General features: G+C 42.8%; 2 protein-coding genes across 2 annotated transcripts; one reads left to right on the forward strand and one right to left on the reverse strand.

The window, feature by feature from the left end:
- The first annotated feature begins 313 nt into the window (after window positions 1-313).
- Window positions 314-2547, forward strand: LOC136465851 (heat stress transcription factor B-4d-like). Its single transcript, XM_066464429.1, has 2 exons — window positions 314-613; window positions 1900-2547. The coding sequence occupies exons 1-2, from the start codon at window positions 314-316 to the stop codon at window positions 2545-2547; spliced, it is 948 nt and encodes a 315-aa protein (XP_066320526.1).
- A 2939-nt stretch (window positions 2548-5486) lies between these two features.
- On the reverse strand, window positions 5487-9383 carry LOC136498663 (uncharacterized). The gene is made up of 6 exons (XM_066494546.1): window positions 9018-9383; window positions 7901-7987; window positions 7576-7809; window positions 7341-7443; window positions 6475-6704; window positions 5487-6094 (listed from the first exon to the last, which is right to left on the reverse strand). The coding sequence occupies exons 1-6, from the start codon at window positions 9329-9331 to the stop codon at window positions 5884-5886; spliced, it is 1179 nt and encodes a 392-aa protein (XP_066350643.1). The 5' UTR covers window positions 9332-9383; the 3' UTR covers window positions 5487-5883.
- Window positions 9384-19810: the final 10427 nt, after the last annotated feature.

Genomic DNA, 19810 nt, shown 5'->3' on the forward strand with positions numbered 1-19810 from the left:
AAGTCCAAAATATAAAAAAAATTCAGGAGATGGGGACAGAGATTGGAGGAGACTGTAGCTCGAGCTAGAGGGCCGGACAGTGCCCCACCGCCGGTACCCAGCAAGACTATTTGAAGGTGGTGCCTTGTGCTGTGGGCGTGTATGTGTGCGCTCCAGTCTTAGAGGTGAGAGCTAAGTAAGCTTTAGGGAGAGGTAGAGAGCCTTCATAGCTTCTCCGACGATCCTGTCGTCTCCTCTCTCTCGCACTAGCAGCAATTGCATAGAGAGGCAGTTGCCTGACTCCTTGTTGCCTCCTCTTGCACTGCACCAGTCGATGGCGGCATTCCTCGTGGGGAGGCGGTGTGGTGGTGGTGACGGTGAGACGACGACGGTGGTGTCGTCCATGGACGACATGGATATGAGCTCGCACGCTGCTAAGCCGGCCGGGCCGGCCCCCTTCCTTACCAAGACCTTCCAGCTCGTGGACGATCACCGCACCGACCACATCGTGTCGTGGGGCGAGGACGGCGCCACCTTCGTGGTGTGGCAGCCGCCGGAGTTCGCCAGGGACCTCCTCCCCAACTACTTCAAGCACAACAACTTCTCCAGCTTCGTCAGGCAGCTCAACACCTATGTGAGTGATGATACATACATATATTAGCCGCGCATGCTCAGATTGTGAGTGTGTGTTTATCTGCGTGCGTCTCAGTGTGTGCTTCTCCATCATTTGGATTTAATTTTGCATGGTTTGATTTGGAAGCTCTTGTTTTCGACCTGTGCAACCCAAATGGCGCTCTGACGTAGTTTTGGGCTTTGGTAGATAGGCTTTTAATTTGAACCCACATGTACAGCATATTGCCGAGATCCTAGTGTGTGGATGTGGTGTTAAGTAATTAGCTGCGAGGTCTGGTGGTCAGTGGGGGGCGAAAAGGCGAGTGTCATATGCATGCATGTCTGAGGATTTTAAGACCACCTGTTGGTTGGTGGTGACTGGTGACGTTTCATCATTTCCATTTCGTGTTTCCTAGAACGTGACAAGAGATGTTTGTTTCTGGGCAGTGGCTGTGGACTGAAGAATAGAATAGATACAGAGGACATGTACCATCTTGTTGCTAGATTTGAAAACCACTGCTACCGATTGTGCTTCCTCTGCCTGCCCTTTTTTTTATTTCCTGGACTCCAACAAAGAACATAAATATCTTGTATCTTTTACCACTTTCATTTCATTGGTTCTTTGTTGAGGACTGAGCTTTTGGTTACGTTCTTTTTCAATTTGAAACCTCAGTTCTAGCGATATTGCTTCCTACCACCTGCAGAGTTCATGGTTTGCAGACCAAAACTTTTCACAATATGCAACAATAAAAGTAGTTGCATTACATTACATTACATTTACAACATCCATCTTATCTTTACCCTCCTCTCATCTAAAAACAAACAAACCATGCATGCATTCATCATGCTTCTCAGGCACCAGTAAATAAACAGTACATTTTTGCAGTGATATTTGTCTCCCAATCATTGTCAGAGAAGAGATTGACATGAGCACTTGCAGTGCTAGTACAGTAGACAAACTCCATCCTGTGGCATCATGTATATATTGTGTTCATGACTCCATGTAGCACCGATGTTTATCGAGGTTTTAAATCCCCGGCTATAGCTAGCCCGCTATATATAGTTTTTTAACGCAAATCAATCTATTTGTGTCCGTATACAATTTAGCAGGCTATAACCCACTAATATATAGCCTCATTTAAAACTGCTATTAAGTGTTTGAGAGGCCATTCGCTGAATGTCTTATCCGAAGATTTAAAACATTTTTCCATACTATCTTCTGAGCTGTGAGTTGAGACTCGAGACAACTAAGCATTCGAACTTGCACCGTCCTTGTAGCTAATTAGCATGGTTTTTGGCCTTTTGCAGGGTTTCAGGAAGATAGTGGCAGACAGGTGGGAGTTCGCCAACGAGTTCTTCAGGAAGGGCGCTAACCACCTCCTCTCGGAGATCCACCGGCGGAAGTCTTCGTCGTGCTTGCAACCGCCGCAGAAGCTGCAGCCGCCGCTCCCTCAGCACCAGCCTTACCTCAGCCTCTTCTTGCCGCCGCAGCCGCCTCGGCATCCGTCGGGCTACCACGTCCAGGAGGAGGACCTCGGCCGCAAGGACTTCCTGGCGACCCTGTCGGAGGACAACCGGGAGCTCCGGCGGCGCAACTCGCTGCTGTTGTCAGAGCTGGCGCACATGAGGAGGCTCTACAACGACATCATATACTTCCTGCAGAACAACGTGGAGCCGGTGCCACCACCGGTGGCGACGACGACCGCCAGCTGCAGGCTGGTGCAGCTCGGCTCTACCGACAGCGACACCTCAGCACCGACGTGGAGGCCACGCTGCGATAATGAGGAGGCGCCGGTGAAGCTGTTTGGCGTGCGCCTGAACGACGGCAAGAAGAGAAGGGCGCAGCAGGTCGTGCCGCTGGAAGAAAAAGGCGATGATGAGAAAGGTGAAAGCCTTGGCGATGGTGAGCACAATGGCCATGGCGTTAGTGACGATGATCGGCGAAGTGAGACGTAGGTGACTGTGTTGCGTGTCGCGTAGACTAATTTGGTGGATAGAGAAGGAGAGGTACGTATGTCGCTGCAGGAAGCTAGCTCGGTAGCTAGGCTACGATTCTATGTAAGTTGATTAGAACCCCTACTTTTGATTTTCTTTGCCCTTTTTACCTGTTATATATTATGGTCTCGATCTGCATGCCGTCATCACTAATCTTTTCTCAAAGGAATGGTTTCGGTATTGCTGTAACGAATTCAGACTGATCTTAGAAATTCTCATAATAATTAGAAACATCCGTTTACTAATGTAATACACTCTAATCATCGTGATAAAAAAATAAAGTACGTGTTTTCCCTGAGAACTTGTCATGACAAGGACCGAATGTCCCAATAGGGGGTTGAGAATTGGGCCTTCAAAATTAAATCGATAACCTTGGCCTATGCAAATTATAAATCTTGACACCTAAGTTCTTAAAAAAATAATCTAACAAGTCCTTAGGGCCATCAGACATAATCACACTAAAATATAAGTCCATAATGCCAAATAATGGGACATGTATACAATGGCAAGGGCAAGATAAGTATTCTATATGTTTTTATTCATTTGGAAACTTTAGCATCATATGTTCTTGCTCTTGCACTGCATCCTAGCAAGTAGAAAGTGGCATTTTCATTTAGTATCTATTATTTGCTTGCTTTGATTATGTTGTTATCAAGCACCAAAAAGGGGGAGATTGTAAGGACAATGGGCCCTATAGGCTATTACGTTTGGATTTTGATGTTTGATAAATAACATGACGATTTGGACTAACAATGTTTGCTAGTATATAAGGTATAGTTCAAATGGATGCAAGGTGGACTTGGATTTAGGAAAAGTGATGGTCCGAATGATCAACACCTACAAGCAAAACATTAGAAGCCATATCGAAGGCCTGCAAGACATACTAGAAGTCTAAGACACCAAGAAGTAGAAGCCCGGACGTAAAGAAATAAACAGAATTGAAGTCACTGGAGCCGAGACAAAGAGGCGGATGAATTGGAATTGTCTCATGATTTTGGATCTGCTCAAATTGACATGACATCAGTTCAAAGTTGTAGAGCTTTTCATGAGCTTTTCAAAAGTCTAAGATCATCAAAATATGAGTTTAGAGCTAAAAGTTATGCCCGAAATACGAAAGTGTATTGCGCTGAAAATTGAGCAGCGAACATTTCCCGTGTGAAGTCCGGTGCATAAGTCTGGTGCTGAAATCCGATGTACACAGGACATAATGGTGACATCCATTGAACCACCGGACATGTCCGGTGTAGAGGTCCGGTGCTCAAAGAAAAGCAACGTAATGGTCAAGTTCCAACGGTCGGACTCTAGAGGTCCGGTGCTACCACCGGACATGTCCGATGTACAGAATGCTGCAGTTTTTGGCAACGGCTAGTTTTAGACTTGGGGTCTATAAATACCACCCAAACCAGCCATTCGAGATGTGAGGGAGCTGAGGAACATACCAAAAGAGTTGGTGCTTCATCCTAGTGCTCTCCACTTGCACAATGTTCACATGGTGATTAGTATAAGTATTTTGTGAAGGGCTTATTAGGCTAGTTAGACCACCACTAAATGTGTTTGCTCTAGGTATAGACCTAGTGTTTAGTGAGGTTTGCATATCTCTTCTCAGTCGGTGCTTACGTATACTATTGTTGTACATCGGAGGGACTTATATATAGTTTTGTGCGACCACACCAACTGCGTTTGTGTTGTGGCCACCACTATGTATCGACGGGAACAAGGCCCATGGTGGTTTGGCCAGAAGCTCGATAGTGAAAACAGTGGGGAGCGGCCCAGGAGAGGCCATCTCAGAGACCCACTTGTACGTGGGGAAGGCCCGGGGGCTATCCACGGAGTTACCTGACCAAGAGCTTGGCCCTTGCGAGGGGCTCCAACGAGGACTAGCAAAAAGCGAGGAGCTTCTCGATACCTAGATAAAAGTACCAGAGTCGTCGATGCAAGTTCGCATCTCTACCACACTTTAGCTTCCACGTTTATATTATGTACCTTGTTGTGTGCTTCCCTTCCTAACTTAGTTTCATAGGCTAGTTGATATGATTGTAAGGTTGCATAACTCTCTTACAGTAGAGATAGCAACACACCTAACAAAACCTTGGTTGCGCATCTAGATAGTTTATTTCTTGCATAGGTTTTGACCATATGAGAAAATTAGAGGCCATAGTTAGTAGTGATTTTTAAGTCGTCTAATTTAACCCTCTCTTAGGCGTCACAGTCTCTTCAATTGGCTACTCAGCATGTTCGTTTGTTGGTTTCAACCAAGGCTTATCAGTCAGTCAACAGTGTTTTTCTCTCATAACAAACCAGCATCAGCCGGACTTATCAACCCAGAAACCAACCAGCGAACAGGCCAACTGTTATTTTTCTTAAGATAGGAGAGACATTTGGTGTCTTTCTTAAGAGACAAAAAAAACTCATCTCAGAGGGATAGGTAAATAAATCAAGTGTAGCACATACACAAAACAGAGAATAAACAATACTCACCCGTCATAAATACTCGATGTTACAAGACCCAGATTTTAACTACCAATAACTTCGTACATTTAGTTTGAAAACGTGAATATCATCAGGTGTATATTTTCCTTAAGAAATACCATCAGTTTGGGAAATCTATTAAAAAAACTCCGACCCTGGGGGTTTGTTGAAATCTATTGAAGTTTATAAATATATATAGTACTACTAGAAAACTGTGGTCAAAGGTACACATTAGAAACCAGCCTGTTCGCTTGCTCGTAAACGATCGTAAATTTCCAGCCGGGAACAGTGTTTTTCTCCCACACCAAACCAGCCAGCAGTAAATAATCCACGATACGATACGGCCTCCCGAACAAGCTGCGCCGCAGTCCAAAAATAGTTTTTTTTTTGGTCGATCGGAAGGGCGGCAGGTATAACAAAAATGCTAAAAGAAGAAAACAACCAATTAATGATATTCTCCACACAGAAGCCTTACGGTGCCGGTTCATTCTTATACATATTGTACAGAAGGATATGTAACATGTATGCATCCTAAATCTGCAAACAAATCTTCTCTGGTAACCTATATACTTCCTAATTGTTAAGTAATGGGAAAAAAAGGTCAATACTTTTAGCTTTTTTCCAGATTATAAGTACACGTGGTAATATGAACAAATGTGCTGAAGTGAATCACGGGTGGAATTTCCACTGCTGCAGGTTGATTTTAGTTGGCTTCTGCAATAACAGCAAACACTACCATGCCAGCTTTAGGCTTAATCAGCTGTCCACGTCAGACCGTAAAGTTGCTGAAAGAGGGAGCTCTGCATCACATTCGATGGCCAGCTAGCGTCAATCATCTGTATATACTGGCTTTTGCCAGACTTTGGTGTTCTTTTTGGGATCATCACAGAGGGTCAAATCACTGTCAAATTCTCTCATTGTGTTGACAAATGTCTTTGCTCCTTGCATCATTAGCCTCTCTACCATGAATAGCTGATAGTTATTCTCAATGATTGGGTCCAATATGCTACTGAAGTTGGACGAGTATGCTAACTTGTACCTGAATTGTTTCCAAAAAACGAGCAAACAATTTCAGTAAGCACAAGGTGATTTTCTTGATATAATAGCACACATGGATGTAGAAACCTGAATAGGATTTAACCAGTATACAGATTGAAGAACTGACATGACCAGACACATGAAAACATCTTATAGCTAAAAAATGCTTAACCATGGCAATATGGAAAGTGAACAGAAAAAATAAATTTAACTGGCTTAAGTAATCCTAAATAGCAAGAATGAGGACAGCTTTCCAACTGCACTTACCAAGAAGTGCTCTGCAATGCATTAGGAGGATGGAGGAGGAAGATAAATGCTAATTTAAACAATGCCAGAGATCCTAGTTGGACAAGAGAAATGGAAAAGCAGCACAGATGGTACCTGTCTGATAGAGGGGAAAAGAAGCCTGGAGTTCTTTCATTTGATGCAATGTACAGAGTTCGACCTGGTGGAATCCATTTTGCAATTCTTTTTCTGATGTACTCAGGGCGGGTGTCTCTGTCTAGATGAGGATGAAGGCTCCGTTCGACACCAAATCTATCTTTCCTATTTTTCAATAGATCGCCGCGTCTCACATGAATAGCATCATAATCACCAAGTGTTTCTTTCATCTGAAACCGAGGAACTGATTTAGGGGTTGCATCATAGCCTGCATTGAATATTACTGAACATGACAATAGAGGGAATAACTTGATTTAAGAACTCATGTAAAGGTAACAATTACCCAAAACCATACTACCAAATCTGATGTATGCTTGACAAGCTACAAATCTAAAGATGTTTCAGGGCATGAGGCTTGAGCTAATTCTGTTTTCGCCCAGTCAGAAGTCTGTGCAGCCTTGGCATACCATATTAATGACCTGGCATAAGAAAGTGCAATAGGAGTAGACAAACTGGTATCTATACTTGCAGGGTGCGGATAATAATACTTTGCTTTATGGATGCACCACCAAAAAAACAACAATTGCAGAACTTACACTGTGTTTTGAATGGATAAATGAAAGTCGTCAAACATTTATCCAATGTTAGGGTTCAGTTAGCAGCAGTAATTCCACACTTTAGGTACATCATCAAATCGTAATTTAAGGTCAGTGCAGCTTAAGGATTGTATGAAACAACTGGGTCAAATCATTCTAACAAGAAACAAGAATATGAACATAACCAGAAGATTGAGGAAAAGAAACAGATACATACTACCAGTCCATTTCTTGAGACTGCATAAACAAGATAGGCGAGGAAAAAAATACCTTATTTGCTGCATCCCTCAATTTTTGTGCTGGCATACTTGGCAAAAAGTTGTAGGATAACATCACTGAGCTGCGGTTCTTGCGATCCTTGCACTCCATAAACCTGAATTTCAGATATGAGCTTAATGTTTGGACATAATAATTGGTTAAAATCAGCATAGGCATTGCTGAACAAAATATTAAGTCCGGATGAAGGAAGTTAAAACAAAGGCACTACAAGAACCTGTGTGCTTACCAAGCAAGGGGGCTTGCAGTGCGGTTTATTACGAGAGCTGTTGAGTATAAGGGATTTTGTTTGAGTTCACCTCTGCTAATTCCTTGCACATGTGCCACTCCTCCCACTTCTAGTTTCATGCTTCTTGATACTATATCATCCCATTTTTTTGAGTTGTCCAAAATAACTGGTACTGTTCTTGAGATCTGATCTATATCGTATAGAGATTCCATTGCACAAGAACTTTCTTCCCATCTACAAAATACTTGCTTTATTAGATAGTAAAATATGCGAACTTCATTGTGGTAAAACAACAGAGAGATAGATGCGGCTAAGAAGCAAAAACCTATGTTTTGTAGTTGCACCACTTTGGATAACTCCCTTTGTGTTATGCAGTGAACTTAGGCACATTCTTGAGGGCATCACAAATGTTCTGCAAAGAAACAAAAATAAGTAGTGATGCCTTCTTTTTTTCTTGTGTAGTCACAAACCAGTAGCACATTAGCCGACAGTGGCGGACCCAAAGGGTAGCCCAGGTAGGCCCATGACTACCCTGAAATTTGGCCCAAAATTTATTTAGTACTCATATTTTCAATCCTTTAGCCTATAGAAAGTATGGTCCAATAAAAAACTGAAAGAAGCCCACGTTATCGTAGTCACGGAGTGTGCGCAGTCAAGGCATGTTGTGCTTCTGCGTGGTGAAACTGGGGAGCAGGCAAGGCCTCCTGCCTGAGTCATGCGGCTTTACCAGAGTGGCTGGGCCGTTCGACGGCTCTCTCCCACTGGGGAAGCAGATGGGGACGCACCTGGCCAGTATCGATGCCTAGTGCATGTGCTGCATGGCGCTGTGCTGTTGGGCTCTCCTGGAGTTTGCTAAGTGGACGTTGACTTCTCTTTTAAAATTAATATCTTTTGGATCCGAGCTCCCAATATAGCAAATAATATGTCTGTTTCGATTGTCTCGACAAGCTCTTCACAATGGTGTACTCCAAAACTTTGTTTGATACTATTTTTCTATAAAATAAATTTCAAATTTCTTTTATGTCCAATCTCCGCCAAGTTCATGCTTTCATGGCAATGAGAAAGCGCAAAGCAAAAGCCTTGAACTAGAAATTGTATTGTAATCTCTTATTTATGTAAGACCTTATATAAGTTTGGTTAATTTATATAAGTTTTGAGCCTTCCAATTGTATTATCTCAATTTGGTTAATTTATAGCCATTTTACCGAATTTTTTCTTTGAATTTTATCGTGTTGCACATGAATTTTTTTTATTAGGACTACCCTGGTTTGAAATCCTGGGTCCGCCACTGTTAGCCGATTCAAGGCATTAGCATGGCCCATCTTCCTTCTAGCATCAGTCTTCTAGTCTCCACATTCCGAATTTCAACGAGATGAAAATTTAGCTAATCCAAAAACAAACCTACCTAGTGAGCATAAGCACGGTAAGGTAGTTCTTATTACCTGCCAAGGAAAAGGGCCTCCTCGAGACCACAGCGGAGGCTGGACTCCTGGTGCCCGAGCCCCGCGCAGGAGCCGCAGTGTTTGCCGGGGCAATCCACGCGGCTGCCCCAGTAAAGGTACTTGTCGCCGCTCCAAGCCCCGGATCTCCAAGAACCCGACAGCGAGGCGGCGGGGGACGAGGAGACGAGGCAAAGGACAGCCAGCGCCGCCGCCGCGGCAAAGGCGGTCAGGAGAGTTCTCTCCGGTGGGAGCAGCGGCACCCTCGGCTTGCGGCCGCCGCCACCGGCCGCCGTGATCCGGGGAGGGATCGCCATAGGAGAGAAGTGCGAGGGAAGGCTGGGACCAGGGTCCAGGGCCGTCAGTCTGTCACTGTTGTGGATGCCACTTTAAACGGTAGGCCGTTCAAAATTAATCGAACGTCTGAAACCAGTCGGGTAATATATAAATAGGATTATAAGAAGCTTTTATTGTAGATTGTGGATTGTACCTTTTATATTGTAGGCGAGTTTTTTTCTAAGCCACAACACACTCTAAACACAAGAGCATCTCCAATAGTTAAAAAATAATTAGTAAAATGAGTTTCCCAATTCACTAAAAAGTAGAAAGTCTCCAACCATTTCCAATATCTCATTCTTACAAGTAAAAGAAAATTTTACGTCAAGAATCTCAAACTATTTTTAAATTACCATAGCCACTTTATATTTTTCTTTCTCTTTTATACATTTGTATTTGTACTGGGCACACATCCTTTTACCTTCAGATCGGTCGATTGGATACACTCCTAATTGCACAGAGATCGGAAGTTAAGATAAAAAGTTGTTGAAGAGATATTTTTTTCGAATCTTACAAAAAAAAGATCAAAATTAAGAGTGGGTTTTGAAAACTCTTGGAGATGCTCAAGGGCTCTACTTGTATCCATCTCAATCCACGTGTGTTGAAATACATTTATGTGAGAATTAATTAACTTTCCACCTTAATCTGCTCTAATACATGTGGAATGATGTGAATATGTATGCAGCCGGACAAGGCCTAACCGGGTTAAAAATCCACCTTTCCGCTAATCCTAGAAGTTCAAGCGTAGACGGGACATATGTCATATGAAAATATAAAATTATGTACAATTCATAATCCTTCTTTATACTATGCTTAGGTCACTTGTGCTTATGAAATAATACAAAGTTGGATTGACATCTCTATCTTTATTATGCCTTTTTCAAAATATATACTCTTTGAATTACATCTTAATTATTAATAAAATAACTTTGAATGGGCTGTGTTTCACATGAATCATGTGGAACATTATTGATGGCAAGACAGGAGCGTGTTTGGTTGCATGCCACGGTTAGCCACTAATCCTAGAAGTTCAAGCGCAGACGGGACATATGTCATATGAAAATATAAAATTATGTACAATTCATAATCCTTCTTTATACTATGCTTAGGTCACTTGTGCTTATGAAATAATACAAAGTTGGATTGACATCTCTATCTTTATTATGCCTTTTTCAAAATATATACTCTTCGAATTACATCTTAATTATTAATAAAATAACTTTGAATGGGCTGTGTTTCACATGAATCATGTGGAACATTATTGATGGCAAGACAGGAGCGTGTTTGGTTGCATGCCACGCCACAACTGAAAGCGACCACAAAAAAATTATTAGCATTGTTTGGTTTGCAAACAGAGGTGCGGCAGCCATAACTTTTCTAAGTCATTTTGCGTCAAAGCCTAGGCGCTGATTTAGGACGCCACAACTGCGGCGGCGGCGCATCAGCGGCGTGGCTGGCTGTGGTCGGGAGCCAAATTCATCCATAGTTCCTGTAGTTTCTCAGTTTCAACTTGAGACATGGAAGTATTTGAAGCAGCAATAGCTTTCTTTGTTGCGTGTTACTGAAAAAGAGATATAAATTCTCCACATGTATTCATAATAATTAAACAATTCTGTAGAGAAAATTTACAATGCATCAAGAATCCAATATCTTTAAAATATAAAGATGGCACTACATGAGAGAGTAATAGGGGCCGGCAATATCTACTTAGGACTGAAGTCTGCAGCATGCAAGAATCACTAGGGCGGGTTTGTTTCTATGCAATTGAATCTTGTTTCAAGAATCACATTTCATTTCACATCTTAGCCCTTGTTTAGTTCCCGAAATTTGGATTTGGGGCTACTGTAGCACCTTCGTTTTTATTTGGTAAATAGTGTCCAAACATTGACTAATTAGACTTAAAACGTTCGTCTCGCAATTTCCCACCAAACTGTGCAATTAGTTTTTCTTTTCGTCTACATTTAATGCTCCATGCACGAGCCGCAAACATTCGATGTGACAGGTACTGTAGCAACTTTTTGGATTTTGGGGTGGAACTAAACAAGGGCTTAATTGAGATGTTGCCGTCGACGAGAGTTTGACGGCAACGATGAAAGTCCCCCACAAGGAGCTACGCAAGAGACGAGGGAAGGAGATCACCCCGTGGAGGTGGTGATGAATCTCATATTCCGTTTCTTACTATTTTCTTTCTATTTTTTACCTTCTGAATTTGACATAGGTCTATACTTAATCAGCATGTTCGCTTGTTGGTTTCAGTCAGGGCTTATCAGCCAGTTAACAATATTTTTCTCTCACAACAAACCAGTACCAACCAGACTTATCAGTTCAGAAACCAACCAGCAAACAGACCGAATATTTGGAAAGTGTGGAATATCAAATTTTAAGGAAACATAGTCCAGTTCATGAAGTGTAGATTCCAATTCTAATCTAACCAAATAAAAGGATCCAAACGGGTTGTAAGACGAAAACAGTCAAGCAGAGCTGGTTCGGTGCTAAGGGTGCTTCCTCCAAAAGAAACGACGCACCACTTGAACCGCACGCGAGGAATTGATATATCACATCAACTGAATAGCAGTGGCATCACAATGTTTAGCGCGCGTTTAGTCCCCCTTCAAATTCCAAATAAAGTGCTACAGTACATATCACATCGAATCTTGCGATACGTGTATGGAGCATTAAATGTAGACAAAAAAACTAATTGCACAGTTTGATTGAAAATTACGAGACGAGTGTTTTGAGCCTAATTAGTCCATGATTGAATACTAATTGTTAAATAAAAACGAAAGTGCTAGCCCAAATTCCAAATTTCAGGCGACTAAACACGCGCTTAAAAACGATGTTGTCGTGCCGATGGGGCAATAACCAGATCCGATGTTGAACTTGACATGGAATCGGACCTTCAGCCGCAGGGAGCTCGTGCGAGGCAAGACCCAGACCCAGCAACCAACCTCCGTGTACCCGCGTCACTCTATCACGCAGGGCACCCGGTCCCCGCACGATGAGATCCTGCTACAGGAGACGCGTGCGTGCACCGCGCTTGCCCGAACGCTAATGCTCTCGTGACAGCGTCCGAAGGGACAGACATGGCTTCCCCACTGCCTACCGCGTATCCACTAGCTCCCATCCGCGTCTCTTAAAAAAAATCTTTCTACCGTGCTTCTCCACCACGCCGCTCGCCTGCACCACGCATCCACACGTGTAGCGCCGCCTCGACCGAGCTGCCGGCCCGCCACAGCCGCCTCCACCAAGTCTCCACGATGAATGCTCCCGCAAGCAGGCGATGGGAGGAGTTTTGTTTGACACCGCCCTGCCGACGAGTTGCTCGCGCTGCTGCCGCACCGACGAACTCCATGCACTGCCACCGACCTCCACGCCGGCGTCGAGCTCTGCAATGACAAGCCTCCATTCATTCAGGCAGCAAGGTGACATTGCGCTGAAAATGCATGTTTGCAAGCGTATGTTTAGTGTTTCAGATGTTTCAGAGGTACGTTACAAGTGTTCCATATGAATGTTGCAAAAGTAGATCGAGATGTTGCACAGGCTAAATCATTATACACGTTTGTTGCAAATATATGTTCCAAATGTTTCATATGTTTTTTAAACATATGTTTTTTAAGTGTTTCATCTAGATGTTGCTTATGTTTCATACATATATTGCAAGTGTTTTATCTGGATGTTGCATATATTTTGCAATGAATTTTCAAGTGTTTTCTCAGTGTTCCAGATACATGTTTCAAGTGTTTCATCTGTCTTCAGATGTATATTGCAAATGTTTTATTTAGAAGTTTCAAAAGCAGATCTAGTGTTGCACATGTTGTAACGACGGTGGCTAGCCACCACCTTTCCCTTGTCTGTGAACTCCCTGATCAGTGCCATGGCCCCATGGGTCACCAGCAGCTCCGGCGCCTGGCCTCCCAGGACGACGCAGCAGCCCGGCCTCCTAGGACGATGCAGTCAAAGCGGATGGTGGCGTGGGTGCGGGAAGCGGAGAGGGAGCAGGCGTCCGAACGGGAGACGTGGAGGGGCACGGGTTCACGTGAAATAGAGCAGCAGGCGCCGACATCTGGACGCCCGACATCTGGACGCGGACGTTCGTCCGACGTCCGGCCACTGGCCACCCTTGCCCGAAACGCTGGCTGTCGTGTTGCCACCGAATACCGGCCAAACCAAGCCATGGCTTTGCTTGCCGCCAATGATAGCATCCTCGGTATTCTTGACCTCGTTCATCTTTGGATTCTCACTAGGGTCGTGACCATGCATTATTGCGGGGAGCTTAAAAAACTTCTGACGCATTAGAAAGAATTGTGTTTTCAGATTACCAGACACTACAATCTACATGATCTTAAAGCATATTGTTTTGAGCTACATAAGCATCACGCTGAATGGCCGTCCTTTGCTACGTGCAAAAAAGAGAAAGAAACTAATACTTGTTAAAATGTCCATAGAAATGCCTTGGGCAAACATCATGTTTATTATGTCTTCGCCATTCATTTGTTTAGATCCTCCTCCTAGAGGCTGCTATTGTTATGCTCTAGGAAAGTGTGATTGCTTGATCTCTGCTGAAGTTGCTCACAAAGGTTAGAAAATTATAAGATTGCTCCCTTACTTTAATTTGGATGTAAGGTAAGAGTGGGAGACGCAGCTTGAGGATCCATCTGGTCTTGCAAAAGACTCTCCGCCATTTTGTACACACCAGATAATATAGCGCGGACCAGACAATAACTCATTAGTTTATATGCAGAGGAGGTTATTATATTTTACACGCCAAATTATCAGATTGTTACAACAAAATGTGCTTTTAAGAGCAAAAACTAATTATAGGGCCACATGTAGCACCAATAATATTTAAATATTTTATTTGAACGGTTAACGCAACTAAAAAGAGTGAATTTATATATTTATAACATGTCATAATCTCTATCTTTTCTCTACGTGTATCTACTACAATTATACTTAAAAGAACATGCATGGGGCACATTCTGTCATCCGCCCCATCCACCCATCAAAAAAGGACCAAAACTAGAAAAGATCAAAACCGTATCACACCGGTCCCTATGTTCAAACGGGCAACACGGCCCTACATAGCATGGCGAGGCACGATTAGCTAATTGTGTTGAGCCATGCAGTCAGGCCAGGCAACACACCATACAATCTTAGCCATGCTAGTGCCAATATGCTAGACCGTGCTAGCCCAAGCCGTGCCAGTCAGGATACACATACGAACGCCACTTGGACGTTGGACCGTATACCTTGCACTGTGCAACACCATGCACGAGCACCACCTCTGTTCTGGCTCTGCTTCACGGGCCTCACTGCCACTTTCACACAAGCCCTCTCCTCCTGCGCTTCGTCATCCTTAGAGCTTGGCTATCGGTGTCTTGGACTAGGTTGGACCATCGAAGCTAGACCACAAGGATGTGTGGCCGATGTTGAATCAGCGACCTTCAACCTCGACGCCTCATGCACCACCATCTAGGACACAAGGATGTGCAGAAGCCTCGTGTGCTACCATCTAGGCCGCAAAGGATGTATGGACCTAGGGCACCCTTTGTCTAAACTTGTATAAACTACATGCCTCATGTGCTACCGTCTAGATCTGCTATTCATGTTGTGTCCATAATCATTATCACCATATAAAAACACCAACAAAAAACCTCTCTAGCTCTCCATACTCCCTCTTGTGAGGATCGTGTGTGATTTGTGAGAAAGCTAAGACTTGGGTTCAAAGAATGAAGCCTGTGAGCAAGAGAACGATCCAAATTCTTGAGCACTTGTTGGCCTTGTTGATTATTTGCGAAGCATTTGTTACTCTTAGAGGTGAAGAAGCCTCCTAGATGGTTATGTGTCAGCTAGCGAGTGACCCTGCTTGTGGTGAGCCACGGGAAAGACTACGAAGGCCCTGATCTTGTCTCTTCAAGAAAAAAGGTAGTAGATCTAGGAAAGTGGCTGAAAGAAACATGGCTTAAGTTTATCCCTTGGGTCTCTTTGAGCTTCCTTAATAGAGACATAGATCCTTCTTAGAAGGAGAGTAACTTTAGGAAACAAATCATCGGTATTCACTTTGTTTGATTGTGCTTTGAGTTCCTACGTCCAACTATGTATTTTTGCTTGATCTACTTTGTTGTATGTGCTTGTGAGTGCAGTTGCTTTGTGAATGTCCTAATTAGAATATCAAGAAGCATATCTCCATGTTTAGTTTGATGTAGAGATCATTAGGTGCACTCCCTCAGTCCTTAAATAAATCAATTCTTAGAGGTGCCTTAAGGTAAACTTTTTTATGTTTGACTGAATTTATAGAAAAATGTACAAATATTTGTGACACCAAATGAGAACATTTTGAGAATATAGTTTATGGTGTATCTAATGGTACTAATTTGGTGTCATAAATTTTGACACTCTTTTTTTATAAAGTCGGTCAAACTTAAATTTTTTGACTTAAGATAACTCTGGTAATTGATTATTCAGGGAGAGAGGGAGTAGTTTGCATTCAAATTTCTTGTGCTTTTTTGGCATTTTATAGAAAATCCACATTGTTTTAGCAATCTGCAGATAATCTGCAAAAGTATGGATAATCTACAAATTTTCCGACAATTCGCTTTTAACTAATCCATTGCAAGTTTGTTCTTGAATTCTTTAGGAATGCTTATTCATCCCCCTACACATCTTGATCCTTTCAATATGATTAATAACATTTTCCCAATCTTCTAAAAATATTCTAAATGGCTTTTTGTGTGGGCCCAAATGTGGTTTTATTCCCACTTTAAGTGTTCTACCATTGTATATTCATATTTCCAAATTCAAATCATGGTCACTTTGGAACAACATTTTCTCAATACATACATCTTAGGTGTCAAGAGATTACCAAGGTAAATTGGGGGTTGATTTTGGGTAGGCATGCTAGGTGACAGTTGCGAGTTGGGACCATGCATGGAATGGCATCTAGAGCCAGCTAGGCATCGACTAAGATCAAAATAATGATAATGCTAATATTTGACTAAATCCGTGTTCATGTATGAAATGGGAAATCCTCATGATTGCAATCCAAATATGTTAACACAACATCTAGTGAAAACGCAACAATAGAATGGCATGTGTGCATTCACATCTATGCAAACTATAAGTTTCTTGTTTTATCTCATTGTGCGTGCCTCTTGAAAGCTCTAGTTTGGTTTTGGTGAATTGATAAAACCCTAAGTGCTAACCTAGTTTATCAAGTGATTATGAGATAGGTAGCACACTTTAAGTGGAGAAGCTAATGAAGATCATAGCATGACAATGGTGATGGCATGGCGATGATCAAGGGCTTAAACTTGAAAAGAAGAAAGAGAAGAACAAAAAGCTCAAGGCAAAGGTATTATTTCTAGGAGCTATTTTGTTTTGGTGATCAAGACACTTAGAGAGTGTGATCACATTTAGGTTTGATAGCCGTACTATTAAGAGGGGTGAAACTCGTATCGGAATGCGGTTATCAAAGTGCCACTAGATGCTCTAACTCATTGCATATGCATTTAGGATCTAGTGGAATGCTAACACCCTTGATAATATTTGTGAAAATATGCTAACACATGTGCAAAAGGTGATACACTTGGTGGTTGGCACATTGGAGCAAGGGTGAAGAAGTTAGAAGTAAAAACAGAGGAGATGCCAGCGTCGGTCAAGTGACCGGACGCTAGATCTAAAAGCACCGGATGCTGACTGCCTACGTCTGGTCGAGTTGACTGGCGGTACAGAGGCTAGGGTTTACCACCGGACGCTGGGCTGTGTCCGGTCGAGGTGGACCGGACGCGTCCGGTCGAGGAAAATTAGTTTTTGACCCTTACTGTACTCGACCGGACGCTGAGGCTCCAGCGTCTAGTCAGTTTTGCCGTGCGTCTGGTCAGCTTCATAGCCGTTGAAAACTGACGAACAACATTTGAAGCTGGTGATACGTGGCATCCATCAGTGGACCAGACGCTGAGTCTAGGGTCTGGTCAGTTGGACCGGAGCGTCCGGTCATAGCGCAGTGTGCCCAGTGAAGGAGTACAACGGCTCTATTTCGTGGGGGCTTTTATTTAAGCCCCATGGCCGGCTATGGCTCACATCTTTGGCCATTTTCATTAGCATAGCAACCTTGTGAGCCTAGCCAAAGTTCTCCCACTCATCTCCATCATTGATTCATCATCATAGTGAGATTGGGAGTGATCCAAGTGCATTGCTTGAGTGTTTGCATCTAGAGGCACTTGGTGTTCGTGTTTCGCTATGGATTTCGCTTGTTACTCTTGGTGGTTGCCACCACCTAGATGGCTTAGAGCAGCAAGGATCGTTGAGCAGAGGGTGGTGATTGTCTCCGGCTCCGATCATGGTGATTGTGAGAGGTTCTTGACCTTTCCTCGGTGGAGCGCCAAAAGATACTCTAGTGAATTGCTCGTGGCTTGTGTGATCCTCATCTTGTGTTGGTTGTGCGGCACCCTATTGAGGGTTTGGCATGTGAAGCCAATTAGCGCGTGAACCTCCAAGTGAGTGAATCGCCACAACGATGAGTAGCTTGCCGGCAAGCAAGTGAACCTCGGTAAAAATCATTGTGTTCATCCTTTGATTCTGAGGTGATTGGTCTTTATAGTTATTCATCTTTGTGATTGATTGGTTCACTCCTCTACACGGCGGTATAACTATCTTAATCGCTCTCTTTACATTATCGCAAACTAGTTGATAAGCTCTTTAGTGTAACTAGTTGTGAGAGCTTGCTTGCTTGGTTGGTGTGGCTCTTTAGTTAGCCTTTGATAGCACACTAACATAGGGTAGTGTCATACCTCTTGTGTGAATTGACACTATTTAAACTAGAATTGTGGTAGGTGGCTTGCATTTTGAGTAGGCTAGCGCAACACTTGCTTCGCCTCATAATTGTCTAACCTTTTGTTAAGTGTTGTTGTAGAAATTTTTATTAGGCTATTCACCCCCCCTCTAGCCATTAGGACCTTTCACCTCTATATAATCGCTTGCATTGTTCCATCGATTGTATACTCCATCTACATACTGCTCCAAGGTTAAACTTTGTCAAACCAAGGCATGGTGAAGGGTAAGCCATCCATGGGTAGGAAAAAGATCAAGATGAAGCGAATCGAGTCTAAGGAGGCACGTCAAGTATGCTTCTCGAAGCGCCACCAGAGCTTGTTCAATAAGGCTAGCGATCTATCCATTATATGTGGTGCGATGGTTGCTATTGTTGCCTTCTCCCCTACTGGTAGTCCCTCCTTTAGGGTTGTGATAGATTGCTTTCTCACTTTGATCAGGCCTGCTACAAGTGATGAGAGTTGTGATACTAGTAATGAGGAGACAAACATTAAGCACCAAATGAGTTTAGAGTGTTCAGAGTTAGGACAATCGATTGAGGTTGAGAAGGAGAGAAAGGAGAGGTTGAAGGAGATGATTGAGTGTTATATGGATTCACATATGATGCATTTGCTGACTGCCAATGCCTATCCATCCACGCTTGATGAGCTACAGGAATTTCATAAGAAGCTTCAAACAATACAAGATGTTATCAAGGAAAAGATCAAGAAGGTGTTGCAAGAACAACTGCCAACAAGGCCATATCCACCTACATTCATGGATCTGGCTTCAAGATACTAGCTTGATGAGAAGACTGCTACATCCATTTCTTCCATGTCTCTGAATTCCATCCACGGGCTTACTGGTGGGGTTAATGTCAATGACTCCTTGGCTAATGGCATCCATGCCATTGGTACCTCGGTGATTTGTGCCACTGATCAACTTGATGGGTGACAGATGCAACTAAATATGTACTAAGAATAATAATGATCAATCATATGTGATGCATTGGTCATTGATAATATGTAGCTCATGTAGTTTCTATTATTTATGTTGGATGTGTGTCACCAACATATATTAGAGACATGTTGTCAAGATACATCCAAGATATTTTACCATTGGTCCTAGTCTCTAAAACATGGTTTATCTTATATGTTAATATGTTGTTTTCACGCAACAAGCCATGTACTTGTGATATGATATTGCTCCATTTTCAAATTGGGATATATATCAAATGCTCATGTGTGTTGCAATGCATGGTTTGGATAGATCTCAAAACCATATATGGAAATCATATGCCTTCCATGTTTCTTGCTACATTTAATATAAGAAATGAATCCTTGACCATTTGATCTAATCCACCTTACATATGGTTAAAATTCATGAACAATTTTACATATTGTACGTAGGAACACAAGGATCATAGGGATGAAAGGATTTTCATTGGCAAATTTTTCTGTAAGACACCTACTTTGCGGTCTTAACTAGAGAACATGATAAAAAATCATGTTTGTGACTACAAATAATATTCAGTTTGGTTTCTCACAAAGAGAGGGAGAGGAGAGAGAAACACTATAAAATGGTTATATTGCCCTTATTGGTATCGATGCCCCCACATGCACATGGAACGTACACGTCAATACTAGCTTTGT

This window comes from Miscanthus floridulus, chromosome 1, assembly GCF_019320115.1.
Source record: "Miscanthus floridulus cultivar M001 chromosome 1, ASM1932011v1, whole genome shotgun sequence".
NCBI classification, from domain to species: domain Eukaryota; kingdom Viridiplantae; phylum Streptophyta; class Magnoliopsida; order Poales; family Poaceae; genus Miscanthus; species Miscanthus floridulus.